Below are 21172 nucleotides of genomic sequence, written 5' to 3'. Positions count from 1 at the left end.
ATGTATGCATGCAAATGCTGTCTAATTTATCTGTCCTTCTACCCCTTTACAAAGGATGAATCATTTCTAAGATCAAGTGTTAAACTTCCTATTAGGTTTCTACTTGTGAAGCAGAAAAGATAGCCAAAATTGTTAGGTCAGTAAAAACGGGGGAGAGCAGTAGTAGGAAACAAGGACTAAGCAGTTAAACATCTGAGGTGTGGAAGAGTTATCGTGGTTCTAGCTCTCTGTTTTTGTTGCGGGCCAAATATCCCCAGAGGTAGTTTGTTGTGGACCATAAATTGGGTCCACAAATGGTTGCTGGTGCGAAATGGTTGTTCATTATAACCACAAATTTTTCCTGCCATTTTGCGAGACCCAAAATCATCAGCCTGAGGTGACCGCCTTACTCTGCCTAACATTATGGCCGATTGTTCTCCTAGGCTTGGCTTCCCAGGCTGAGTCTGAGCAAACCATATATGAGAGGAAGTGCTAAACTGCCTTGCCCCTACCACCACTGGCATACACACAACTAGTTTTTGTTATTTTTTTAAAAAAATTATTTACACATTTGAATCCTCTGTTCCGTTCCTAGGACCTCAGGTGCCCTTTCCATCTTAACTTTATTCCCCACTTTTATCTGCGAAACAACCCAATCCCTGGGCAGCAGGTGAAGTTTGTGATCCAAATAGTGAGTGACTCAAGGTCACAGTGGGCTAAGCAGAGGTTTAACCCTTGTCTCCCTGTCCAAATAAAACATGGAAGCCTATACACTCGTATCACATGAACCTGTTCTCCGCACCTAACTAATGCAGGCAGATTTATGCATCTTTACCGCCGTGTCACGTGAGACGTGGGTGGCACTGTGGGTTGAACCACAGAGCCTAGGACTTGCCGATCAGAAGGTCGGCGGTTCGAATCCCCGCAATGGGGTGAGCTCCCATTGCTCGGTCTGCTCCTGCCCAACTAGCAGTTCGAAAGCACGTCAAAGTGCAAGTAGATAAATAGGTACCGCTCTGGCGGGAAGATAAATGGCGTTTCCGTGCGCTGCTCTGGTTTGCCAGAAGCAGCTTAGTCATGCTGGCCACATGACCCGGAAGCTGTACGCTGGCTCCCTCAGCCACTAAAGCGAGATGACCACCACAACCCCAGAGTTGGTCACGACTGGACCTAATGGTCAGGGGTCCCTTTACCTTTACCTTTACCTTTACCACCGTGTCACACACTTGTCAGCACACCAGTCTGGTATTATGGGGTGTGGCTTCCAACCAGGCTCCAGTTGTTGTCTAGAAATTGAGTACAGCGGAACCTTGGTTGTCAAATGTAATCCGTTCCGGAAGACCATCCAACTTCCGGAATATTCAACAACCGAGGCGCAATGGGTGGTTGGCAATTTCAATGGAGAAAATTGAGAAGCGCGTCTCGGAAGCCGTTTGACTTCCAAGGCGCGTTCGAAAACAGAAGCAACTATTTCCGGGTTTTTGGGGTTCGAAAACCGAAACATCTGGCTTCCGAGACACTCGAAAACCGAAGTTCCACTGTACTGTTTCTAGGCTTTCCCATAACATGCTGAAACAGGCAAAGGCAAGCACTTCATATGCGAAGGGAATTATGGAATTCTTCCCCAAATTTGCTATCTTTATTTATTTCCCTTCCATTAAATTTTTTAAGGGCCGTTTACAGCAGGGTGTAAAACACACACAATTAAAGAGCAGCTGACAGCCTTAAAAGGTAACGCCAGAAACAATCGCAGCCGAAGTTGAAAGTCTGGAAATGCAAAAAAACCAAACAAACCCACACACCTTCATCTGGCCTGATGCCTAAAAGCATTAGCAAAGGCACCAGACAAGCCTTAACTGGCCTTCCAGATGTTGTTGGACAACTCCCATTGTTCCAACCAGTGTGGTCAATGGCCGGGCATTATGAGACTTGTAGTCCGACAGCATCTAGAAGCCACAGGTTGAAGATTTTCTGGAAGGCCTCAAGCCATGTAGGGTCTACACTTTTGCATACCCTCCAACATTTCTCTGATGAAAATAGGGACGTCTTTTTCTATCATCATCATCAACCCCACCCATCTGACTGGGTTGTCCCATCCACTTTGGGTGGGTGGCTTCCAACATATATAAGAGCTGGACCATAAAGAAGGCTGATCGCCGAAGAACTGATGCTTTCGAATTATGGTGCTAGAGGAAACTCTTGAGAGTCCCATGGACTGCAAGAAGATCTCCATTCTTCTCCATTCAAACCTCTCCATTCTTAAGGAAATCAGCCCTGAGTGCTCAATGGAAGGACAGATCCTGAAGCTGAGGCTCCAATACTTTGGCCACCTCATGAGAAGAGAAGACTCCCTGGAAAAGACCCTGATGTTGGGGAAGATGGAGGGCACAAGGAGAAGGGGACGACAGAGGACGAGATGGTTGGACAGTGTTCTCGAAGCCGCCAGCATGAGTTTGACCAAACTGCGGGAGGCAGTGGAAGACAGGAGTGCCTGGCGTGCTCTGGTCCATGGCGTCACGAAGAGTCGGACATGACTAAACGACTAAACATCAACAACAACAACAGTACAACATTAAACATTTTAAAGCTGCCTTCAGATGTCTTCTAAAGGTTGTATGGTTACTTATCTCCTTGGCTAGGTGTGTGTGTGTACCATTTTCCCCTCACAGATTGAGAGGGGGAGAAAACAGTAGCAGGTTTTAAAGAAATGTGTAGTTACAACTCTGGACTGCACCAAGACGAAGACAGTCTCCATTGCTTTTCACATTTCGGAGAAAGGAATTAAAAAAGAGCTCCTTTTTTTGCCATAGCCTGAATTTGCATCCGAGTGGGTCAGAGGGTGAGGCCAATATTGCTGGCCCTTTACTCAGTCCTCGATTCTAAAGATGGTCCCAGTTAAAAATTAATTGCTGAGCAAGTGCCTTAATTACTTTATGAACACAAGATGAATGATGCTTCCCCTCACTTCTACCACTTCATTTCACTGCGGAATTTGTAACGGCTCTTGTATTTTAAATGCCAAACAAACAAAGCCAGACCTCCTTCTCTTGTCGTGACTGGAAATATATTAATATCTCAACAGAATTTCGAAAGCTGCCTGGTATATCCCAGGCAGGCTAGGCAGTCGTTTCAGCCGCTAGTGAATGACTAAGAAAATGTGTAGCATTCAGTTCAGAGTCCTCCACGACTATCCTATTATACGAAACAGAAATGTATTACATGCCAACTAGTTTCCAAGGGTTACTCTTTCATTGGGGGGGGGGGAGTACTGCGGATGCTCAATCCATGCAGCAGTCACAAGCATCTAAAATGGATTCAGCAAACCCAATTAAACAGAAAGGACCAGTCTCTCTAAATGCTAATTATTCAGGCACCGTTTGAGTTCCTATCAAATTAGTTTTTAGGCTCTCTCTCTTTTTTCTTTTTGCGCTCTAATCAATGGGACTATAGAAAGAGTACCGTTTTGGGGGACTACTTTTATACCGTTCTGCTGTTGCTATATTATTCCTGACATTTATTAGCTGCAGTTTTGCAAGCGGTGAAGTGCTTTTCTTCAGGGATGTCTCATAATCAGAGAAAGGATTTGGGGGGGGGGAGGGGGAGGGAGGGAGGGAGGGAGGGAGGGAGAGAGAGAGAGAGAGAGAGAGAGAGAGAGAGAGAGAGAGAGAAAAGGCAGTCTGAAATGAAAGGCCAGTACAGTGGTACCTCGGGTTAAGTACTAAATTCATTCTGGAGGTCCGTTCTTAACCTGAAACTGTTCTTAACCTGAAGCACCACGTTAGCTAATGGGGCCTCCTGCTGCTGCCGCGCCAGCGGAGCACGATTTCTGTTCTCATCCTGAAGCAAAGTTCTTAACCCGAGGTACTATTTCTGGGTTAGCAGAGTCTGTAACCTGAAGCGACTGTAACCTGAAGTGTATGTAACCCGAGGTACCACTGTACATCACCAATTACTATTTATTTATTTTACTTTCTGGGGTTCTTGGAGCACATAAGAGCTTCACTCTGTCTGCCACTACAGAGCTTGAGTCAGATTTTACAGGCCCCCACCTGCTTATAAGGCACCGAGCGCCTGATCTGCACTGATGACATGATCCGTGTGGACTTAACAACCCAAAGCTGCAATTAAGTCAAACTCCGGGTTTTTTTCCCTTTTCTTTTGCTTTTTTAGGCGACTGGTGTCATCTGGAAAATGAATCTTAAATTAAAATTAATTACAGATCAAAACTGGCAGTTTTTGCTTATCTCTAGAGGTTGCTATAAAATGCCATGTTTGTTACAGGCAATTTATATAAATCCATAAAGCCATGTACACGGTGCTTCATAAAAATAAATAAATGAGAGGATGGATCCTTGCCTCCTAGACATTACAAGAAATAGAAAGAGAAGGGGACACATCAGAGGCAGGAAAGGGGTAGATGGGGGAAGATCATATAAATATCTTAGTTACATGTTCAGTTAGAGGATACATAAAAAGAATTCTGGGAGCTATAATTTCCCATTCACGCAGCTATAATCCCCAGCACCCTTAACAAACTACAGTTCCCAGGATTATTAATAATAATTTTATTATTTATCTCCCACCCATCTGGCTAGGTTTCCCCAGCCACTCTCGGCGACTTACAGCATATATAAAACATAGTAAAATACCAAACATTAAAAATTCCCTAAACAGGGCTGCCTTCAGATGTCTTCTAACAGTCAGTTGTTTATCTCCTTGACATCTGATGGGTGTTCTACAGGGAAGGCGCCACCACCGAGAAGGCCCTCTGCCTGGTTCCCTGTAACCTCACTTCTCGCAGGGAGGGAACCGCCAGAAGACCCTCGGAGCTGGACCTCAGGCTGAACAATGGGGGTGAAGACACTCCTTCAAGTTTAAGGCTTTAAAGCTCAGCACCAACACTTTTTGAATTGTGCTTGGAGACGTACTGGGAGCCAGTGAAGATCCTTTAGAACCGGTGTTATATGGTCTTTTGTGAAGGAAGTGCTTTAAACAAATGGTGCATACGCAGCCTCAGTTAAGGAAAGCAGAGAGATGCTTCCAGCAGCACCATGACGAGAGCAAAGATGGAGGCAGTAACTGGAGTGAAAATAATTTGTAAATATTAACCCTGGCACTGGGAGTCGGTGGGGGTGGCATTAGGGCTTTTCTTCAAGTAGGATGTTGTCTTGGGCCAGCACTAGTTATGGAGATTTGGAAGTGGTGTCAGAGGTATCACAAAAAAGTTGGGTTTTGCAGAGGGTTTAGAAGGAAATGAATAATATTATAGTGTGCACATTAACCAGTTGTTCCCTCTTAAATGAAATCTCTAAAGAATCCTGCTGCACATGGAATATGATATGAGAGACCGTTTTTAATTAACGGTAAAATCAAGCTTCCATATAGTGTATCTGGCATGCTTACACACTTACATGGGAGTAAATCTCACTGATCTGAATGTTTGGACAACTCCAAAATATATGAACTCTTATCTATTTGCATATATGTTTTAGTGTATGTTATACTATAATACCACATGTTTTACAATTTCCCTAATTCATTCACTGTTGCATACCTAATACATTAAGCCATCTACATTTGGGGTACTGAAAAATATACAATATAATATATATTAAACATGTATGCAGCCAGATATAGTTGGCATGTTTTGGAATTGTTCAGATATTATAAACTTGTAGTACTTGCCTTTCAATTTTGAAACATCTTGAAGATTTTATAGGTTTACCAGGAGAATGTCATGTTTGGATACCTGCATGAACTACCAGAAGATACCGAAATAATTAACTCCCCTTTTAATATAGCCAGAATTATTTACACTCAAGTACAAAATACGGATGTTTATTCAAAATATTGAACATTACCTCAGTGGTCAAATCAAGCAATTATGTATACATGCATAATGGAAGACAAAGATGTTTGGAAATAGTGCTATTTTTTATGTTTTGGGAGTTATAAAGCTCACCATCAAAGCAGCTTCATTTGCTATGTCCCAGTTGCTATAATGATGTGATTTTAGACTGTAGACTCATCAGGAATGCAGACCTCTTGCCCTTTCTAATGTGTCGTGTGCACTGATACCACCAATGACCGCTTCTTTGTCCTACACGATGAGCAGCTAAACATTCATGCATGCAGCTAAAGACGAAAGTTATCATATTACATAACTCCACTTGTCCCCACACAGTTCATTAATGACAATTCAGCTGTGCACAATGAATGCAGATCAGCTTCTAAGCAGAAAATATGAATTCAAGCTACACCACGCACCCAGGGGTATTCCATGCAACTATAAGCAGGGAAGATTACGACATAGATTGTAACCGAGTTGCTACTGCCGATTTAATTTTACCACCGTAGTAAGAAAATGCTGTGTTTTTGTTTTGAAGCAAGCAGGACAGAGAATTTCCCTCTGGGAGCGTCGGTCCTAACTGAATAAACTGCCTCATTCTTATATAACCACCATTCATTAACTGCACTGCTTAACTGGCTGATGAAGTGCATCATCAAAGAAGAGTAATTTGTGATTTATCGCCAAGGAAGACGGAAAATATGAATTTATTGCCCACTTTGTAGGCTGTTTACACACTTCTGTTTACTCTGCAACCCACTGCTGGTTTGTGAAGCAGCGTACATACACACAACTTGGCCACGATCCATGCCATTCCTTAATCCATCCTGTTCTTTGATGCATTTTATATGGGGGCACATTTTTACCCAGTGATTTTTAACATACAGGGATCTCCATGCCAGATTCTTTTGTGAAGCACTGTACAGCAACCGGGGGCGGGGGGGGGGGCGAGTGTGCGACTGTGGCTGCAATCCTGTACCTGCTTCCATGGGAGTAAGGCTCATTGAACTCAAGGGGACTTACTTCTGAGTAGGCATGCACAGGATTGGTCCCCTGACTGCCTATAGGAACAGAGATGTTGTAGGCATACAACAACTATATTTCGCAAAGGCACATGTTAAGATCTTTCGTATCCTTCGTCTGATACCTGCATACAGCAGCTGTATACAACAACCATACTTTGCAAAGGCAGATGTGGAACATTACAAAGAAAAGTTCATCTTTTGCAAGTACTGCTCCTTAAAGTTGTTACATTTGACACTTGTATTCGCTAAGACATACGTGGAACACAAAAGCTTCTATTTCGACATTAAGTGCCGTATTTTTCGCTCTATAAGACGCACCAGACCATAAGACGCACCTAGTTTTTGGAGGAGGAAAACAAGAAAAAAAATATTCTGAATCTCAGAAGCCAGAACAGCAAGAGGGATCGCTGCGCAGTGAAAGCAGCAATCCCTCTTGCTGTTCTGGCTTCTGGGATAGCTGTGCAGCCTGCATTCGCTCCATAAGACGCACACACATTTCCCCTTACTTTTTAGTAGGGAAAATGTGAGTCTTATAGAGCAAAAAATACGGTATATTTGTATTTCCTGTTCTAAAGGTTGGTCCTTAATTGCTTCTACTCAATTAGATAATGTGAAAAGAGTTGTGTTTATATGATGTATAAAGAATTTATATACAGTGGTACCTTGGGTTACAGATGCTTCAGGTTACAGACACTTCAGGTTACAAACTCCGCTAACCCAGAAATAGTACCTCAGGTTAAGAACTTTGCTTCAGGATGAGAACAGGAATCGTGTGGCGGCAGTGGGAGGCCCCATTAGCTAAAGTGGTACCTCAGGTTAAGAACAGTTTCAGGTTAAGAACGGACCCTCAGAACAAATTAAGTTCTAAACCTGAGGTACCACTGTAGTTAAACATTTGCCATCATTACTCTAGCAACTTAGTCTCTGCAATGACACGTAATGTTAGGAAACAAGAAGCAAATAGCTGTCCACCCCAGGCCCTGGGTTCATGTGATAGGAAAGGCAGTAAATATAAATAAATAAAGGCAGGAAGGAAGTATGTAACTCCCCATTTGAAAAAAAAAAATCTATTCTCTTTCCAGGAATCTGTCAATCTTGATGCAGTATGGTTCGCACTATTGCAACGTTGAAAAAAAAGGAAATAGAAAGACTTTGTGAATAGCTTCTTCCCTTTAGATATCACCCACCCAATGCACACACAAAAAGCAGCAACAGACATACTTCAGGCTTGTGGGATCTACGTTGTTGTTGTTGTTGTTGTTACATGCATACATAATTTTATTTGTGTGCCACCTTTCCATAGTTCAAAGCATGCTCAAGGCAGCTTGCAACATGAAAAAACACATTAACTACAACATAACAAAAGTTGTCATAAACAGTAAGTCATAAACATTAAAAATTACACAACCAAGTTGGACAATCTCCACAAAAACCACAAGAAGATCTAAACTAAAGATACGGAAAACCAACAGCAACAACGTCCCTGCCAACAGCACTCTGGCCCAAGAGTCTGTTAGGCAACCTCAGTTTTTATAGGCCAGATGAGATTCACAAATTGGAGCCAGGATTGGTGTTATATGCTCAAACCGCCTTGCCCCAGTGAGCAACTGGGCAGCCCAATTCCACACTAGCTGAAGTTTCAGGGGCAGCTCCATGTATGTGTTGCTGCACTAATCTAACCCAGAAGTTACAGATAACAGAAATTAGGCTATCCCTGTCCAGATAGGGGTGCAGCAGATGGGCCACCAGCCAAGGCTGATGGAAGGCCTCAAGTGACAAAAGTGGATTTAGAAGCACTGTGGTACTCGGTTTAAGAACAGTCCAGTTTAAGAATGGTTTGGTTTACAAACTCTGCAAGAACGGAATCCGAACGGTGGAAGGGCACCGCCTCATTAGGGAAAGCACGCCTTGGTTTAAGAATGGTTTTGGTTTAAGAACGGACTTCTGGAATAGATTAAGTTTGTAAACCAAGGTACCACTGTACTCCCAAGCTACGTCTTATGTACTGAAGTTCTCACCCTGGGCCAGCAGGGGGATACTGTAGATAGTTTTTATTCAGGCCCACATATGCAAATAAGGGATCGAAAGTGACGTTCAGTGATTGGATAGTTACAGAAAGTTGTTACAGTTACGTTGTACTGGAGCTCTCTATAAGCAGGCTGGCTGAACCCTTCAGTTCAGTTCTGTTCTGGCCTGTGAATAAACAAGAGCTGTTTGAAGAATTGCTGTGTTGTCTGATATGTTCACCCACAACTTAACACTACGTATCCACTGCTTCAGAGGGTGTGGAACCTCCTCAAATATACATGCTGGTCCACATTGGACTGATCAGCCACTATAAATCCCTACATTTGTTTGATGCCCCACAAGTACTTAAGTTGCTGGCAAGCTTCCTTCCCTGGTTTTGCTGCATGGAGAGCGATTGTGCAAGTGTCTCTGGCGCCAACTGGCTGGTGTCCATTACTTCATTAACTAGGTCCATGGCTCCACATCTTAATTACATGCTTCCTGAAAACATAAGTGTTATCTGTGCTCTGGTAACTTCTGGGTTAGATTAGTGCAACACATACATGGGGCTGCCTCTGAAACCTTATTTCCCTCAATGGTTAACAAAAACATTTTCATCTCACTTCATCCTGTCAAATTTATAAACAAGGTCCCCAGCACCTCTCTCCCAGGCTCGATTAAGAGGTGGCAAATTTGCACAGGAAGGGTATTGATTTAAAAACGTAACTTTCCATCAGTGACAGAACTCCACTTTCCTCCTTTAGCAACATATTAAGATAGAGGGGTGTTTTAAAATAAAAGACACAGTGCTTGCCATTTCGATCTAAGGAATACTAGTGTTTTGCCCCTGCTTTTACTGCACTGTAGGTTTCAAATGGCCCAAATTAGATCAGAATCTGTTCTAAAGCCTTTGGACCAATTCCTTTTCACAAGAGGCTGCCTTACATTTCATTGTTTCAAAGCAAAACAAATATTCACAGCATCTAATAGTCTTTCTCTAGGTAAGTCAACTAGCTGTTTCTTTTTTAGTCTTTAAAACATGCTGCAATGCTGTTCATCATGGCTGCCTTTTTTGTTTTGGAACTGCTCCTATTTCCCCTTAAAGCTAGCAGAGGTAGAATAAAAACCAAAGTTTTAAGAAGGGGCTCCTGCCAAAAACACCTATTGATTTCTGTCAAACTCTTATAAATTCAATGTTGCTTGTGCGACTTGCTTTCCTTCCTCTATGTGTGTGTGAAAGAAAGAGAGCACTCTAGTTTAAAAATAAACACAATTTCACACTTTGAAAGCGGTAGCATGGTGTCCTTTTCAATCTACTAATTTGTGTTCACACATTATTAACAAGTATGGCTTGTTTATCTGGGATACAAAACTACCACTGGTTTATTTCTATGTAAAGTCAAGCCTGGATTATACCCAGCCATGGCTTCAGTTCTCCAGTTTTGACTGACCCAAAGTCCCTCTGCTGATTAAAAGTTAAGCTACAGAAAGGAAAGGAAATAAATTACAAGGGAAACCTGTTTTTTCCAGTTGTTCTTCACTTTAGACCATCAACAAACCAGGCTGTAACCCCAGGAATCTTGCAGTGCTGCAAACTAGACCTCTGTACGATTACATAAGACAATGGTAGTTTTGTATAATAACTTGTATAGAATTGCAGAACAGAATCTTCAATAGTCCAAGTCCTCAATAACAACACTCCCTTTTATTTGAGCATCTGAATTTTCCCCCAAGATACAGCTGGAAAAAATGGGGTGCTGACTGTATCCAAAATTCTCCGTTATCTTAGTTTTATCATTAAGACACAAGGAACTCAATGTTCAGATAGGATCCCCTCCCATCTTTTAAATTCCAGTGTTAATATTGATATTAATAGAAACATTTTATACAAAACATTCCGTTTCAAGGGTTAAAAGCATATGTTCATGCCAATCATTCTTTCTTGGCAAGAATGACAGCACTGAAAGATTTTGTGGATACGCAGAGTACAAATCGGTGTTTTAAGAAATATCTGTAGGTCCCTCCTAAAAGTCAAGAAGCGATGTCTCACGTTTAAGTATTTTGCATTCACTGAGCACACTGAACTGGTGGAAGTCCATGTTTGTCCAGATATTAGCTTCAAGATCTATGAAGGAAGCCGTTTCCTTCAATCATGGCTGGAGTTAAACCCCATTTCCTCCAAAAAGAATGCCTGCTTCAGTGTGTTACACTAACCACATATTTACTGGGTACACAGTCTACAATTCCCATCACACCCAATCCTCTGGTGAGGAGCTGGAAGTCCAAACAGCATCTTCAGGTTCCACATTCCTGTTTTAAACTATTAATACGACTGTAAACTTGCTTTCTCTGAATGTGTATAGAACACACAACATTGCCGTGTTCCTCAGTTCATGCTGTCAGTTTCCTTGAAACGAGACAATACATAGCCGATCAAATGCGAGAAAACCACACAGGATGTATGTCTTGACTTATGATTCAGCGGTTAAGACGACAGCTACATAATACAACTAGCATTTTGGGTCTACTCCTCAAAAACGCTCAAGACAATTACTATTAGCTATAGAAATTGTCTTGAGCAGAAAACTCCCAGCAGTAATAAAAACAGTTGAATATGAAGGAATATGAGTGTAATCCAGCACTCCAAGGCTGCACACCTAACGTCACTTACCTAAGAGTTAACCCCACTGAATTCAACAGCATTTAACTTCTGAGTAGACGAGGACAGTGCTGCAAGATTTCAAACATGGGTGTCTAATGTTAAAAAATTAGCCTGAACCATGGACTCATTCAACGGGATCCAACCTTGCGCTCAGAGGAGGGAGCAGAGAGGTGATCTTTGCCAGTTCCTCCTGCAGATCATTGTGCTCTTTCCACACACCCCAAAAAAGCTGTTATGGAGGACCAGGGAACCATCTGGGACAACACAAGAGGTAGTGCTGGGATCTGGAGGGAGGGGGAACTGGCAAAAATCCCCCCTCTTCCTCTGGTGAGGAACTTCTCCAGGATCCTGCCATGAACTGAAGGAACCCTTCAGTTTGAGACGTGTGACATTTCCTAGGTCTCATATCTTTCACCCTCCGTTCGCCACTGTGGAATGGCTAGGGGCGAGTAAAAAGCTCAACATTCTACAGCAGTCGGCAACTTTTCTGCAGGGCTATAAAATGCTGAATGCTTAGTACAGGCTGATGACTAATTTTCCAAGTGCAGCCAAATAATGAAAGCTCACCAAGACACAGTTACATAACCACGTAACACTTCCATGGCGTTTTTAAAAGCAGTGATAGAGGGTATAGATGAGATCTCTCATAGCTCTGTCCAAGGGCACGTATGGGAATCGAGTAAATGATCCCCACTTCCGCCTTTTCTTCTCCCCTTAGAGCAGAGACCTATTTTTTTGTTACTGTCAAAGTACCATGCGAATGGCGCTGCATAAACAGTAATTAACACACTACAACATTTTCTGTTTTTTATTAATTCCAAAGGATTGCATACCAGATACATTGTTCCATATGCATGTACAGTTCATCCATTCACCTTATGCTTCATATAACTCACCAAACAAGTGTAAAAAAAATAAAAGCTTTGATTAAAACAGGTGTTCCAAAAGCTCACAAACCAATTCCAGTTTGCTAAAAAAAACCCCAACAACCTCCAAACGTCCTCTCCTTTCTTTCAGGATGTTTAACCACATGTGTCCAACTGCACTGGCTGCCAATTAGTTTCTGGGCTCAATTCAAAGGGCTGGTTTTGTCCTATAATGCCTTAAGCACCTCAGGACTGAAATACCTCAAGGACTGCCTCTCCCCATAGGAACCTATCCAGACCCTGAGTTCATCTTCTGAGGCTCTTTTTTGTGCGCCTTTATGTCCAGAGGGTGGCAACATGAGAACGGGGCCTTCTCTGCAGTGGCTTCCCATTTGTCGAATGCTCTCCCTGGGAAGGATTGCCAGATGCCTTCATTATACACCTTTAAGGCACCAGGCAAAACGTTCGTCTTCAACCTGGCCTTCAGCTGATTAGCTTCCTTTATCTGTTTAAATGTATTTGTGGGAAGGGGTGGGGTTAGGGTTTTGCTTTCTTCTTCCCACAATAATGCTCTTACTTACCTCCTACCAACCTGTTGGCCAATCCAAAGGGCAAGAGAGCTCAGCTCAACTTTCTCTTTCCCGTAATTGTTTTGGTCTCCTCCACTTCCTCCTTCCCTTCTTTTACAGTGGTGCCCCGCAAGACGAACGCCTCGCAAGACGGAAAACCCGCTAGACGAAAGGGTTTTCCGTTTTGGAGGCGCTTTGCAAAACGAATTTCCCTATGGGCTTGCTTTGCAAGACGAAAATGTCTTGCGAGTGCCTGCAGGGTTTCCCCCCCCCCTTTCCCCCCCCTTTTCCTAAGCCGCTTATCAGCTGATCGCTAAAAGCCGCTAAACCGCTAATAGCGCTAATCTGCTAAGCTGTCAATGGGCTTGCTTCGCAAGACGAAAAAACCGCTATACGAAGAGCCTCACCGAACGGATTAATTTCGTCTTGCGAGGCACCACTGTAGTTTCATTTTCCCTTTGGTGTCTTTTTCTCCACTTTTAGTCTTCAGCTTTCCCCACCCCACCTTCACTGTCAAAATCCTGACCCAAACCTTTGGCCCTCCAGCGATCTTTTGAATCTCCTGGTCGGGACAGTAATTAAAAAGCAATTGCTTTCCACCAATGAACGGAACACAAAAGTAGCCGAAACAGTTTCATTCATAGAATCACAGAATTGTAGAGTTGGAAGGGACTACGAGGCTTAACTAGCCTCTGCAATGTAGAAATTCCTTCCCAATGAGTGTGCAAGAGGCAAGTCACAAACACACACGCACTTCTGGGTTGTGTCCAATTCACACCAACATATGCGGAAATGGTAAATAAAGTGTTTCTGCTCAAATGCGTTCCTGGTTTATCAGGACGTTTGAGGGGAAATGTCTTCTGAGGCTAAGAGTTGTGTTTACCTGCAGCATTTTCTTGCCTACTCTTGAGTCAGCTCCCCTTGCTTTTGGAACTTGCCTTGAATCCAGACCCTATGGATCTTCACCTTCTTCTTCCTGTTTACTTGCAGACGTCGATCGAGCAGGTTCTGCACTTCGGTTAAACCCGCCGAAGAGAAAATGCTATGTATTTCATCTGTGTTTTGTAAAATAAATAGCCAAGTTACACTCATTTAAAACAGTGCAATAATAATAATAATAATAATAATAATAATAATAATAAAAGATCTATGTAGGATGCTGCTAACAAAGTCACGGATTACAGCAGGAGTAAAATTGCACCCTCAGGATCTCCTGGCACTGCAGGATTTCCTTACGTTCCATGTCTTGTGCTGCAGCGGATCAACTTTTCGTTAATAATAATAACAATTTAGTTAGAACCCAATACTAAGAATTTATCAAGAATGTATAACTTGCTGTTGAAGTGGAATACAATAGATGAGACAGTGAAGTCAGCTATGATTAGATGGGCACAGGACATAGGTCATGACATTATGTTTGCTGACTGGGAGCAGTTATGGACCACAGGTATTAAATTCACGGCATGTAATGCCTTACGAGAAAACATTATGAAAATGATTTACAGGTGGTACATGACTCCAGTCAAGCTAGCGAAGATTTATCATTTGCCCAATAACAAATGTTGGAAATGTAATGAGACTGAAGGTACCTTCTTCCACCTTTGGTGGACCTGCCCAAAGATTAAGGCCTTCTGGGAAATGATTTACAATGAGATTAAGAAAGTACTTAAATGCACGTTTCATAAGAAACCAGAGGCATTTCTCTTGGGTATGGTCGGCCAGCTGGTGCCGAGGAAGGATAAAAACTTCTTTTTGTACGCTACAACGGCAGCAAGGATTCTTCTAGCAAAGTATTGGAAGACTCAAGAGCTACCCACGCTGGAGGAATGGCAGGCGAAAGTGATCGACTTTATGGGATTGGCAGAAATGACCGGCAGAATCCGCGACCAAGAGAAAGAGACTGTGGAAGAAGACTGGAAGAAGTTTAAAATATATCTTAAGAGCTACTACAAAATTGAGGAGTGCTAAAATGCTAAGGGAGAGGAAGACGTAGAATTACAGCGGTAAATTTTGTTTGATTTAGGGTAAAATTGAAAGGGAGAATGAATTTATATTTAAATTGGCTAAAAGGGTTGTTGAATAATTGTTAAAAATAAAAGGATGCAAAAAAGGGGAAGGTATGGGGAAGTCCGAGAAAAGAGGCTTATGGAAATAAGGTTAAGAAATTATGAATTTATGTGTTTGTTTTTATGTTTTTTCTGTTGTGTTTGTTAAAAAATTGGAAAATTAATAAAAATTTATTATTAAAAATAATAATAATAATAATAACAATTTATTACTTATACCCCACCCATCTGGCTGAGTTTTCCCAGCCACTCTGGGCGGCTCCCAACATAATAATAATAATAATAATAATAATAATAATAATAATAATAATGTGATAAAACATCAAGCATTAAAAGCTTCCCTAAACAGGGCTGCTTTCAGATGTCTTCTAAAAGTCAGATAGTTGTTTATTTCCTTGGCATCCAGTGGGAGGGTGTTTCACAGGGCAGGAACCACTACCGAGAAGGCCCTCAGCCTGGTTCCTTGTTTCGTTGTCATTTCACACACCCAGCAGCCAAAGGAAGAGCAGGAGACACTCTTCAGTCCTTGACAATTCTGGCATGGAGAACGCCAGGTCCACGCCAAATGTGCGTCTACAGGCCCAGAGTCATGTTGCAGCATTTGAGCGAGCACCTGCCAAAGTTCCTTTACTTTCAGAAGCTTGGGGTCTAGGTTTCCAGAGTATACAGAGGTCACAGGGAAGCAGGCAGAGGGCCTTCCTCGATAGTGGCGCCCACCCAGTGGAACGCCCTCCCATTAGATGTCAAGGAAATAAGCAACTATCTGATTTTTAGACGACATCTGAAGGCAGCCCTGTTTAGGGAAGTTTTTAATGTTTGATGTTTTATCATGTTTTTAATATTCTGTTGGGAGCCGCCCAGAGTGGCTGGGGAAGCCCAGCCAGATGGGTGGGGTATAAGTAAAAAGTAATCATCATCATCATCATCCTTTATCCATTATCATCATCCTTCTTGAGCTTTCCAAGTTGCTGGAAACAACTAGGGCTGGGTGTGGCGATCACACAGGCTCCCTGGACGTTTCACTGTCTATTGATCCCTGTGTCACCACTTTATTTCTCGCTGCCACCACCCAGGCCCTACCTTGAACAATACTGAGTCCAGTCAGGGTTAAATTGGAACATAAACTTCTGTTTATTTAACAAGCGTGTGGTTTCATAAACGGTCTCAGTCAATTACAATCATGGGGTGCCTATCCAGTCCTATAACTTCCGCTCCCTGCTCTCACTCACTAAACCACCTCTCAGATTTTTACTTGTCTTCCTAGCTCCTAACTGTTCCTGACTCAGCTTATTTCACTACACTAACTCAACCTACCCACAGACTATCTCAATTCACTCCCACTCCAACCAACCAACCACCCAACTCCCAACAAACTCCCTCTTCGCCCCTCCCAGAGCTGGTTTTATAGTCCCTCTGTCTCCACCCCCCGGGTTCTGATTGGGTAACCTGTTTAACTATTTCACCTCCAGCACTCTCATATGTTAACATCATGCTAGGTGATACCAACTTTTCAACATCGTGACGTATCACCAGCTAAACATCATGATATAGCGATACATCGTGATGTTGAAAAGGAGCATCATTCGGCACTGGGGGGAAGCCAAACCGCCTCAGAGGCAGCTTCCTCCTCCACCAGTGGCTGGCACAGGGAGGAATTAGGCAGCCAGAGAAGGTAAGGCAAGCTCCACCTGTGATATATCTCTGGGGGAAGGCGCCATCTTGCTCTGGCCCTCAAACTGGTCTAGGACGATGTATTGATCTATGGCCCAGGTGTAGAAATTACACTGTTCCCCTGGCTCTTTGTACAGCATGCCTGCTCCTGATTCGAGTACTCCCTAACCCTCTGTCGCCTGACCTCGTCTCTGGATCGTGTTTCGGACCTGGACTGGTTATCTGTGCTTGACCTTGCACTGCACTGCACCTCCAACCCTGCTCCCCTTAAGTGAGCGTTTCGCTAAGAGGCTTATACCTCCTGGGACTGCGACCCAAGCATCTCTCAGCGCTGGACCTCAGTGTCTGTGCTGCACATTGGGGGTGGAGATGCTCCTTCAGGGATACTGGGCCTTCAGGTATACACAAGTATACACAGCACACCTCACTCGTGTCTGCCTGCCTGCAATGCCACTGGCAACTGGGAAGCCGTGATGTATCGCCAGCTCCTCAGCTGATATATCACGATCTTGAAAGCCAGATATCGCCCAGCCCTAGTTAAGAGTATGTCAGGGATGGAACACGCTCCCTCTTTCTTGCTGTTCTGAAAGCCAAGCAGCGGATGCTAACCCTACAAGGCAGGGGAAGGAGACGCATTTCATGGCGCCACATGAATTTCATTACAGAATCTCATGCCCGGTGGTGTACGAAAACTCATCAGTCACACCAAAGTTGAAAGCCCTCTTTGCAGGCGCCCGTTTTCCTCTCCCCTCCCAAAGCTTTCACAGTTAATAGAAAATATTATGGGAAGCAAATGTGACTTTGGTCACATCTCATAATCCAGAAGAGAAAGACCTCTGTGGGACTGATTTAAAAGCACACACACGCCGAAACGCCAGCTAATTCAGAGTTAATTAAGCATGACAGACAGGGGCCTAGGACAGGACTCCACAGAAAGAAAAGGGATCTCGTGCCAAGTTGAAGCCTCTTCCCCTGTCGATGCAGACATCCGTGTGTGCCCCACAGTGTGTGCCCCACACTGCTGTAAGACCCCCCCAGCACAACCGGACAAACCACCACATGGAATTAAAATACTGCTCTCAACAATGTGCTGCGCTGCAACTTCTACTCTCCTCCCAAACTGTTATATTGAATGCAATAGTTGTATCCTACTGGAAGAATCCCATTATTATATATAGTGTTTCTCTCAAAATGGTTCATGCAATAATACAACATTTTAAGTGCAAATTATCAACTGGCTTTCAGGATCACACCTGAGCTGTTGTGAGGAAAAGGTTTCCACAAACAGCCCACATTTGGCTGAGCTTTCTCCTCATGTTCAACCGAAATCCACCCACCTGTAATCGATTATTTTATTTTATTGAGCCTAATTTAACTGAGTCTGCATACACGCCATACATTTAAGCACATGGCTTCCCCTAAAAAAAATTCTGGGACTTGTGATTGACACCCTCACAGAGCTATAATTCCCAAATGAGAGTTCCCAGGATTCTTTGGAATGATGTGTGTGCTTTAAATGTATGGCATGAACACAGCCCTGATCTCATTGGAGAATAAGGTTTTGCCCTTTGTCCTGAAGCAGCAAATGTTCCTAAACCAAAGTGGGGCTGGGAATAAATCCATGAGAAGAGATTATCTCTCTGAGGTAAACTGGCACTCCTCAACCACGGTGCTGGCCCAAATACCTTTTGTGAAGAAATAAGCTCTGGTGCCGTCGCTTCTTACGTAGAAGTTCTCCGACAAGCAGCGGCCTAATAGGTGAAATGGAAGGCTAGATTATTGTATCCCTACTGAGGAATCACAACAAGTAGACAAACAAAGCAACTGTCTCTTTGAGAAGCACCTTTTTTGAAACGAAGCTGAGAAGCGTCGTATCTTCCGTAGTCACGAAAGAGAATCATTCCTCCAGGTTTCAATAATCTGGCCAGCCTGTTTACAACTCCTTGGATCCTGTGAAAATAGAAGAGCCAGCCACACACACACACACACACACACACACACACACACCATCAGGGTGTAATTCAAAAACACAAAACACTAGCTTGCCCCTGACAACACATACCTCTAAGTGGCAAGGCTGCCTTATTAATATATAGCTTTTCCTTCCAAAAGGTGCCTTTACATAATTTTATTTTGATATATCTACAAAACCTACTTCTGCTTATTTTATTCTAACTGCAATAAAGTGACCCGCAAAGTTTTTGTTCTTTTTGTTTGTTTGTTTGTCTTGTTTGCATGTTGTATACCCTCAACATTTCTTCGGTGAAAATAAGGACATCTTATCCCATAGTAGTAGTAGTAATAATATTAATATTAATAATAATAATCTGCTAATAAGAATAATAAGAATACTCCGCCCATCTGACTGAGTTGCCCCAGCCACTCTGGGCAGCTTCCAACATATATAAAAACGTAACAAAACATTAAACATTTAAAAACTTCCCTATACAGGGCTGCCTTCAAATGTCTTCTAAAGATTGTATAGTTACTTATCTCCTTGGCTCGGCAGTTGCATAACCCCATACCCTCTTAACATTTCTCCAATGAAACCTAGGGACATCCTAAGGAAAAATGGGACATTCCAGGATCAAATCAGAAACTTGTACGGCTTCTCTAAATCCAGGGCTGTCCCTGGAAAATAGGGACACTGAGGGTCTAATGATTTGGTTTTTGAAAACTCAATAAAAAAAGCATTCATCTTGATTCGTTTGCACAAAGTTTGTGGGGAGATTACAGGACATTGTGTCCAGCAATTGTCACCCCATACTTCAGAATGCAATTTCCTGACACTTTCCTTATCACAGAAAGTTCAGTGTGGGGTGAACTCAAGAGAACCAAAGCATTTTGAATTCCACAACCTGAATTTGCCAGGGCGTGACTGAACCCCACCCATAAAATAATGACAGGCTGTAAGTGCCCTAAAAACTAATCAGGTGATAATTTAAATGCTGAATGAAGGTTCGTACATGAGAAGAACCCTCGTGGCCTTTTGCACATTGCCCGCTAAAAAAATTATTTGTCTCTTCCTCACCCCCACCCCAAACCAAGATCAGTATTTTTTATTAACAGGCGCTTGTTCAGGGAATTTCTTTAAATATTTAGGAAGATTAGAACAAACAGCTATCTTTTAGTGCTTTAACCTTTGGAATTAGGATAATACTATGATAAGGTGAGTGGCGAGAGAAAGAACAACAGTGATTTTAGGAGACAAACTGCAGCTCAGACCTAATTCTGGCATACTTACCGTATTCGGCAACCAGTTTCACTGATTTCAGTGGAACATCCATGTTTATTTTAAACACTTAAATACAGCCTTTTGCAGTATTAGCATTGAGGGATATTAATCACAGCAACCATCATCAGATTACCTGATGGTGGGGGAACAAAACAGGAAGATCTACACAGGCTAATGGTGGAAATTTGCACAGAAAACCTGAAGCTTTGCGGCTTAAGAGTTAGCAAAAGGTGCAGGGAAGAGATATTTCTTCCCTTTCCCCACCCGGGCTTGGCAAAGTATTCTTTTGCCTATGACTCATCACCCGCTTGCCTCCCGAACAAACAGGAAGAAATGAGGGAAATGCGATTTTCTCTGAAAGCAAATCAGAAAGCCCAGCTGTCTGGAGAACAAAGCTGGGAATATCTTTGGTGCATGAAGGTGGCCATTTGGATTTCGCCGGTTTCATTTCAATTTTTTTTCCCCAAGGGGAAAAGAAGAAGTCATCTGTAATATTTTGGAAAGACCCGCCATCTTTAATAGGCATGCATTTTCCCAAAGAAGCCTCTTCTGAGGGAGACAAGGAGCCTCATTAGCAAAGCGCTCTTTCGACCGGCTCTCGCTGTGAACGGGAGAGGATTGGGATTTTAAATGCCCAGCGTGCAAGTGAACCGGAGGACTCTTCAGTAATAAATTCACCCTCTCTCTAAAGATAGCCCTGAAAGCCACTCCAGATGAAGAGAGACATTTACTGTGTTTGGCTCTGTCCCCCACCTTTTCCAGCTCTCATTTACCTGTCAGGGTGAATGGAAGATAGCACAAAGATGAGGAGAATGACATCCAGGCTGTCATCTGGGAAAGGGCAGGGCGAGGCATCATCACACACGTCGTGAACAAAGGCAAAACACCGGGAGGAATCGATGAGTGGATGCGACTGTTAACAAGTCCCCCCCAATCCGAAAGAACAAACAAAGAGACTCTCAAACTACTTAGAATCTGTTTCCTGTAACACAGAAACGCTCCCCTCAAAATCCCTCCTCCTCAGCAATTTAGATTTCGGAAAAGGAAAAAAAAAAACAACCCACCCCATTTCTAAGGACCAGTTTATACAAAAACCAGATATAAAGTTCTCACCAAATTACCACACTGTTCCGTCTACAGTCATACCTAGGGTTACAGATGCTGCAGGTTGTGTTTCTTCGGGTTACGGGCGCGCGGAAAACCGAAAGTACCGGAATGGGTTACTTCCGGGTTCCGGCGGTCGC

The 21172-nt window shown here is 43.0% G+C and overlaps 2 protein-coding genes across 2 annotated transcripts in view; one reads left to right on the top strand and one right to left on the bottom strand.

The window, feature by feature from the left end:
- The first annotated feature begins 2356 nt into the window (after positions 1-2356).
- CYBRD1 (cytochrome b reductase 1) overlaps positions 2357-21172 on the top strand; it is a 108665-nt gene continuing 89849 nt past the window's right edge. The window contains exon 1 of the mRNA XM_079982801.1: positions 2357-2364. Within this exon, the coding sequence (XP_079838927.1) occupies positions 2358-2364 (7 nt within the window). The 5' untranslated portion in view covers position 2357. The remainder of the gene's footprint in view (positions 2365-21172) is intronic.
- The window catches only part of METTL8 (methyltransferase 8, tRNA N3-cytidine), a 32746-nt gene continuing 24972 nt past the window's right edge, over positions 13399-21172 (bottom strand). The window contains 5 exon segments of the mRNA XM_079982948.1: positions 13399-13861; positions 13863-14011; positions 18379-18444; positions 18537-18643; positions 20702-20841. Coding sequence (XP_079839074.1) covers positions 13823-13861; positions 13863-14011; positions 18379-18444; positions 18537-18643; positions 20702-20841 — 501 coding nt within the window. The 3' untranslated portion in view covers positions 13399-13822.

This window comes from Podarcis cretensis (genome assembly GCF_951804945.1).
Source record: "Podarcis cretensis genome assembly, chromosome: 1".
Lineage (NCBI taxonomy): Eukaryota > Metazoa > Chordata > Lepidosauria > Squamata > Lacertidae > Podarcis > Podarcis cretensis.
Note: the sequence above shows the minus strand (reverse complement) of the source record. Positions and strands in the feature narration are given on the sequence as shown.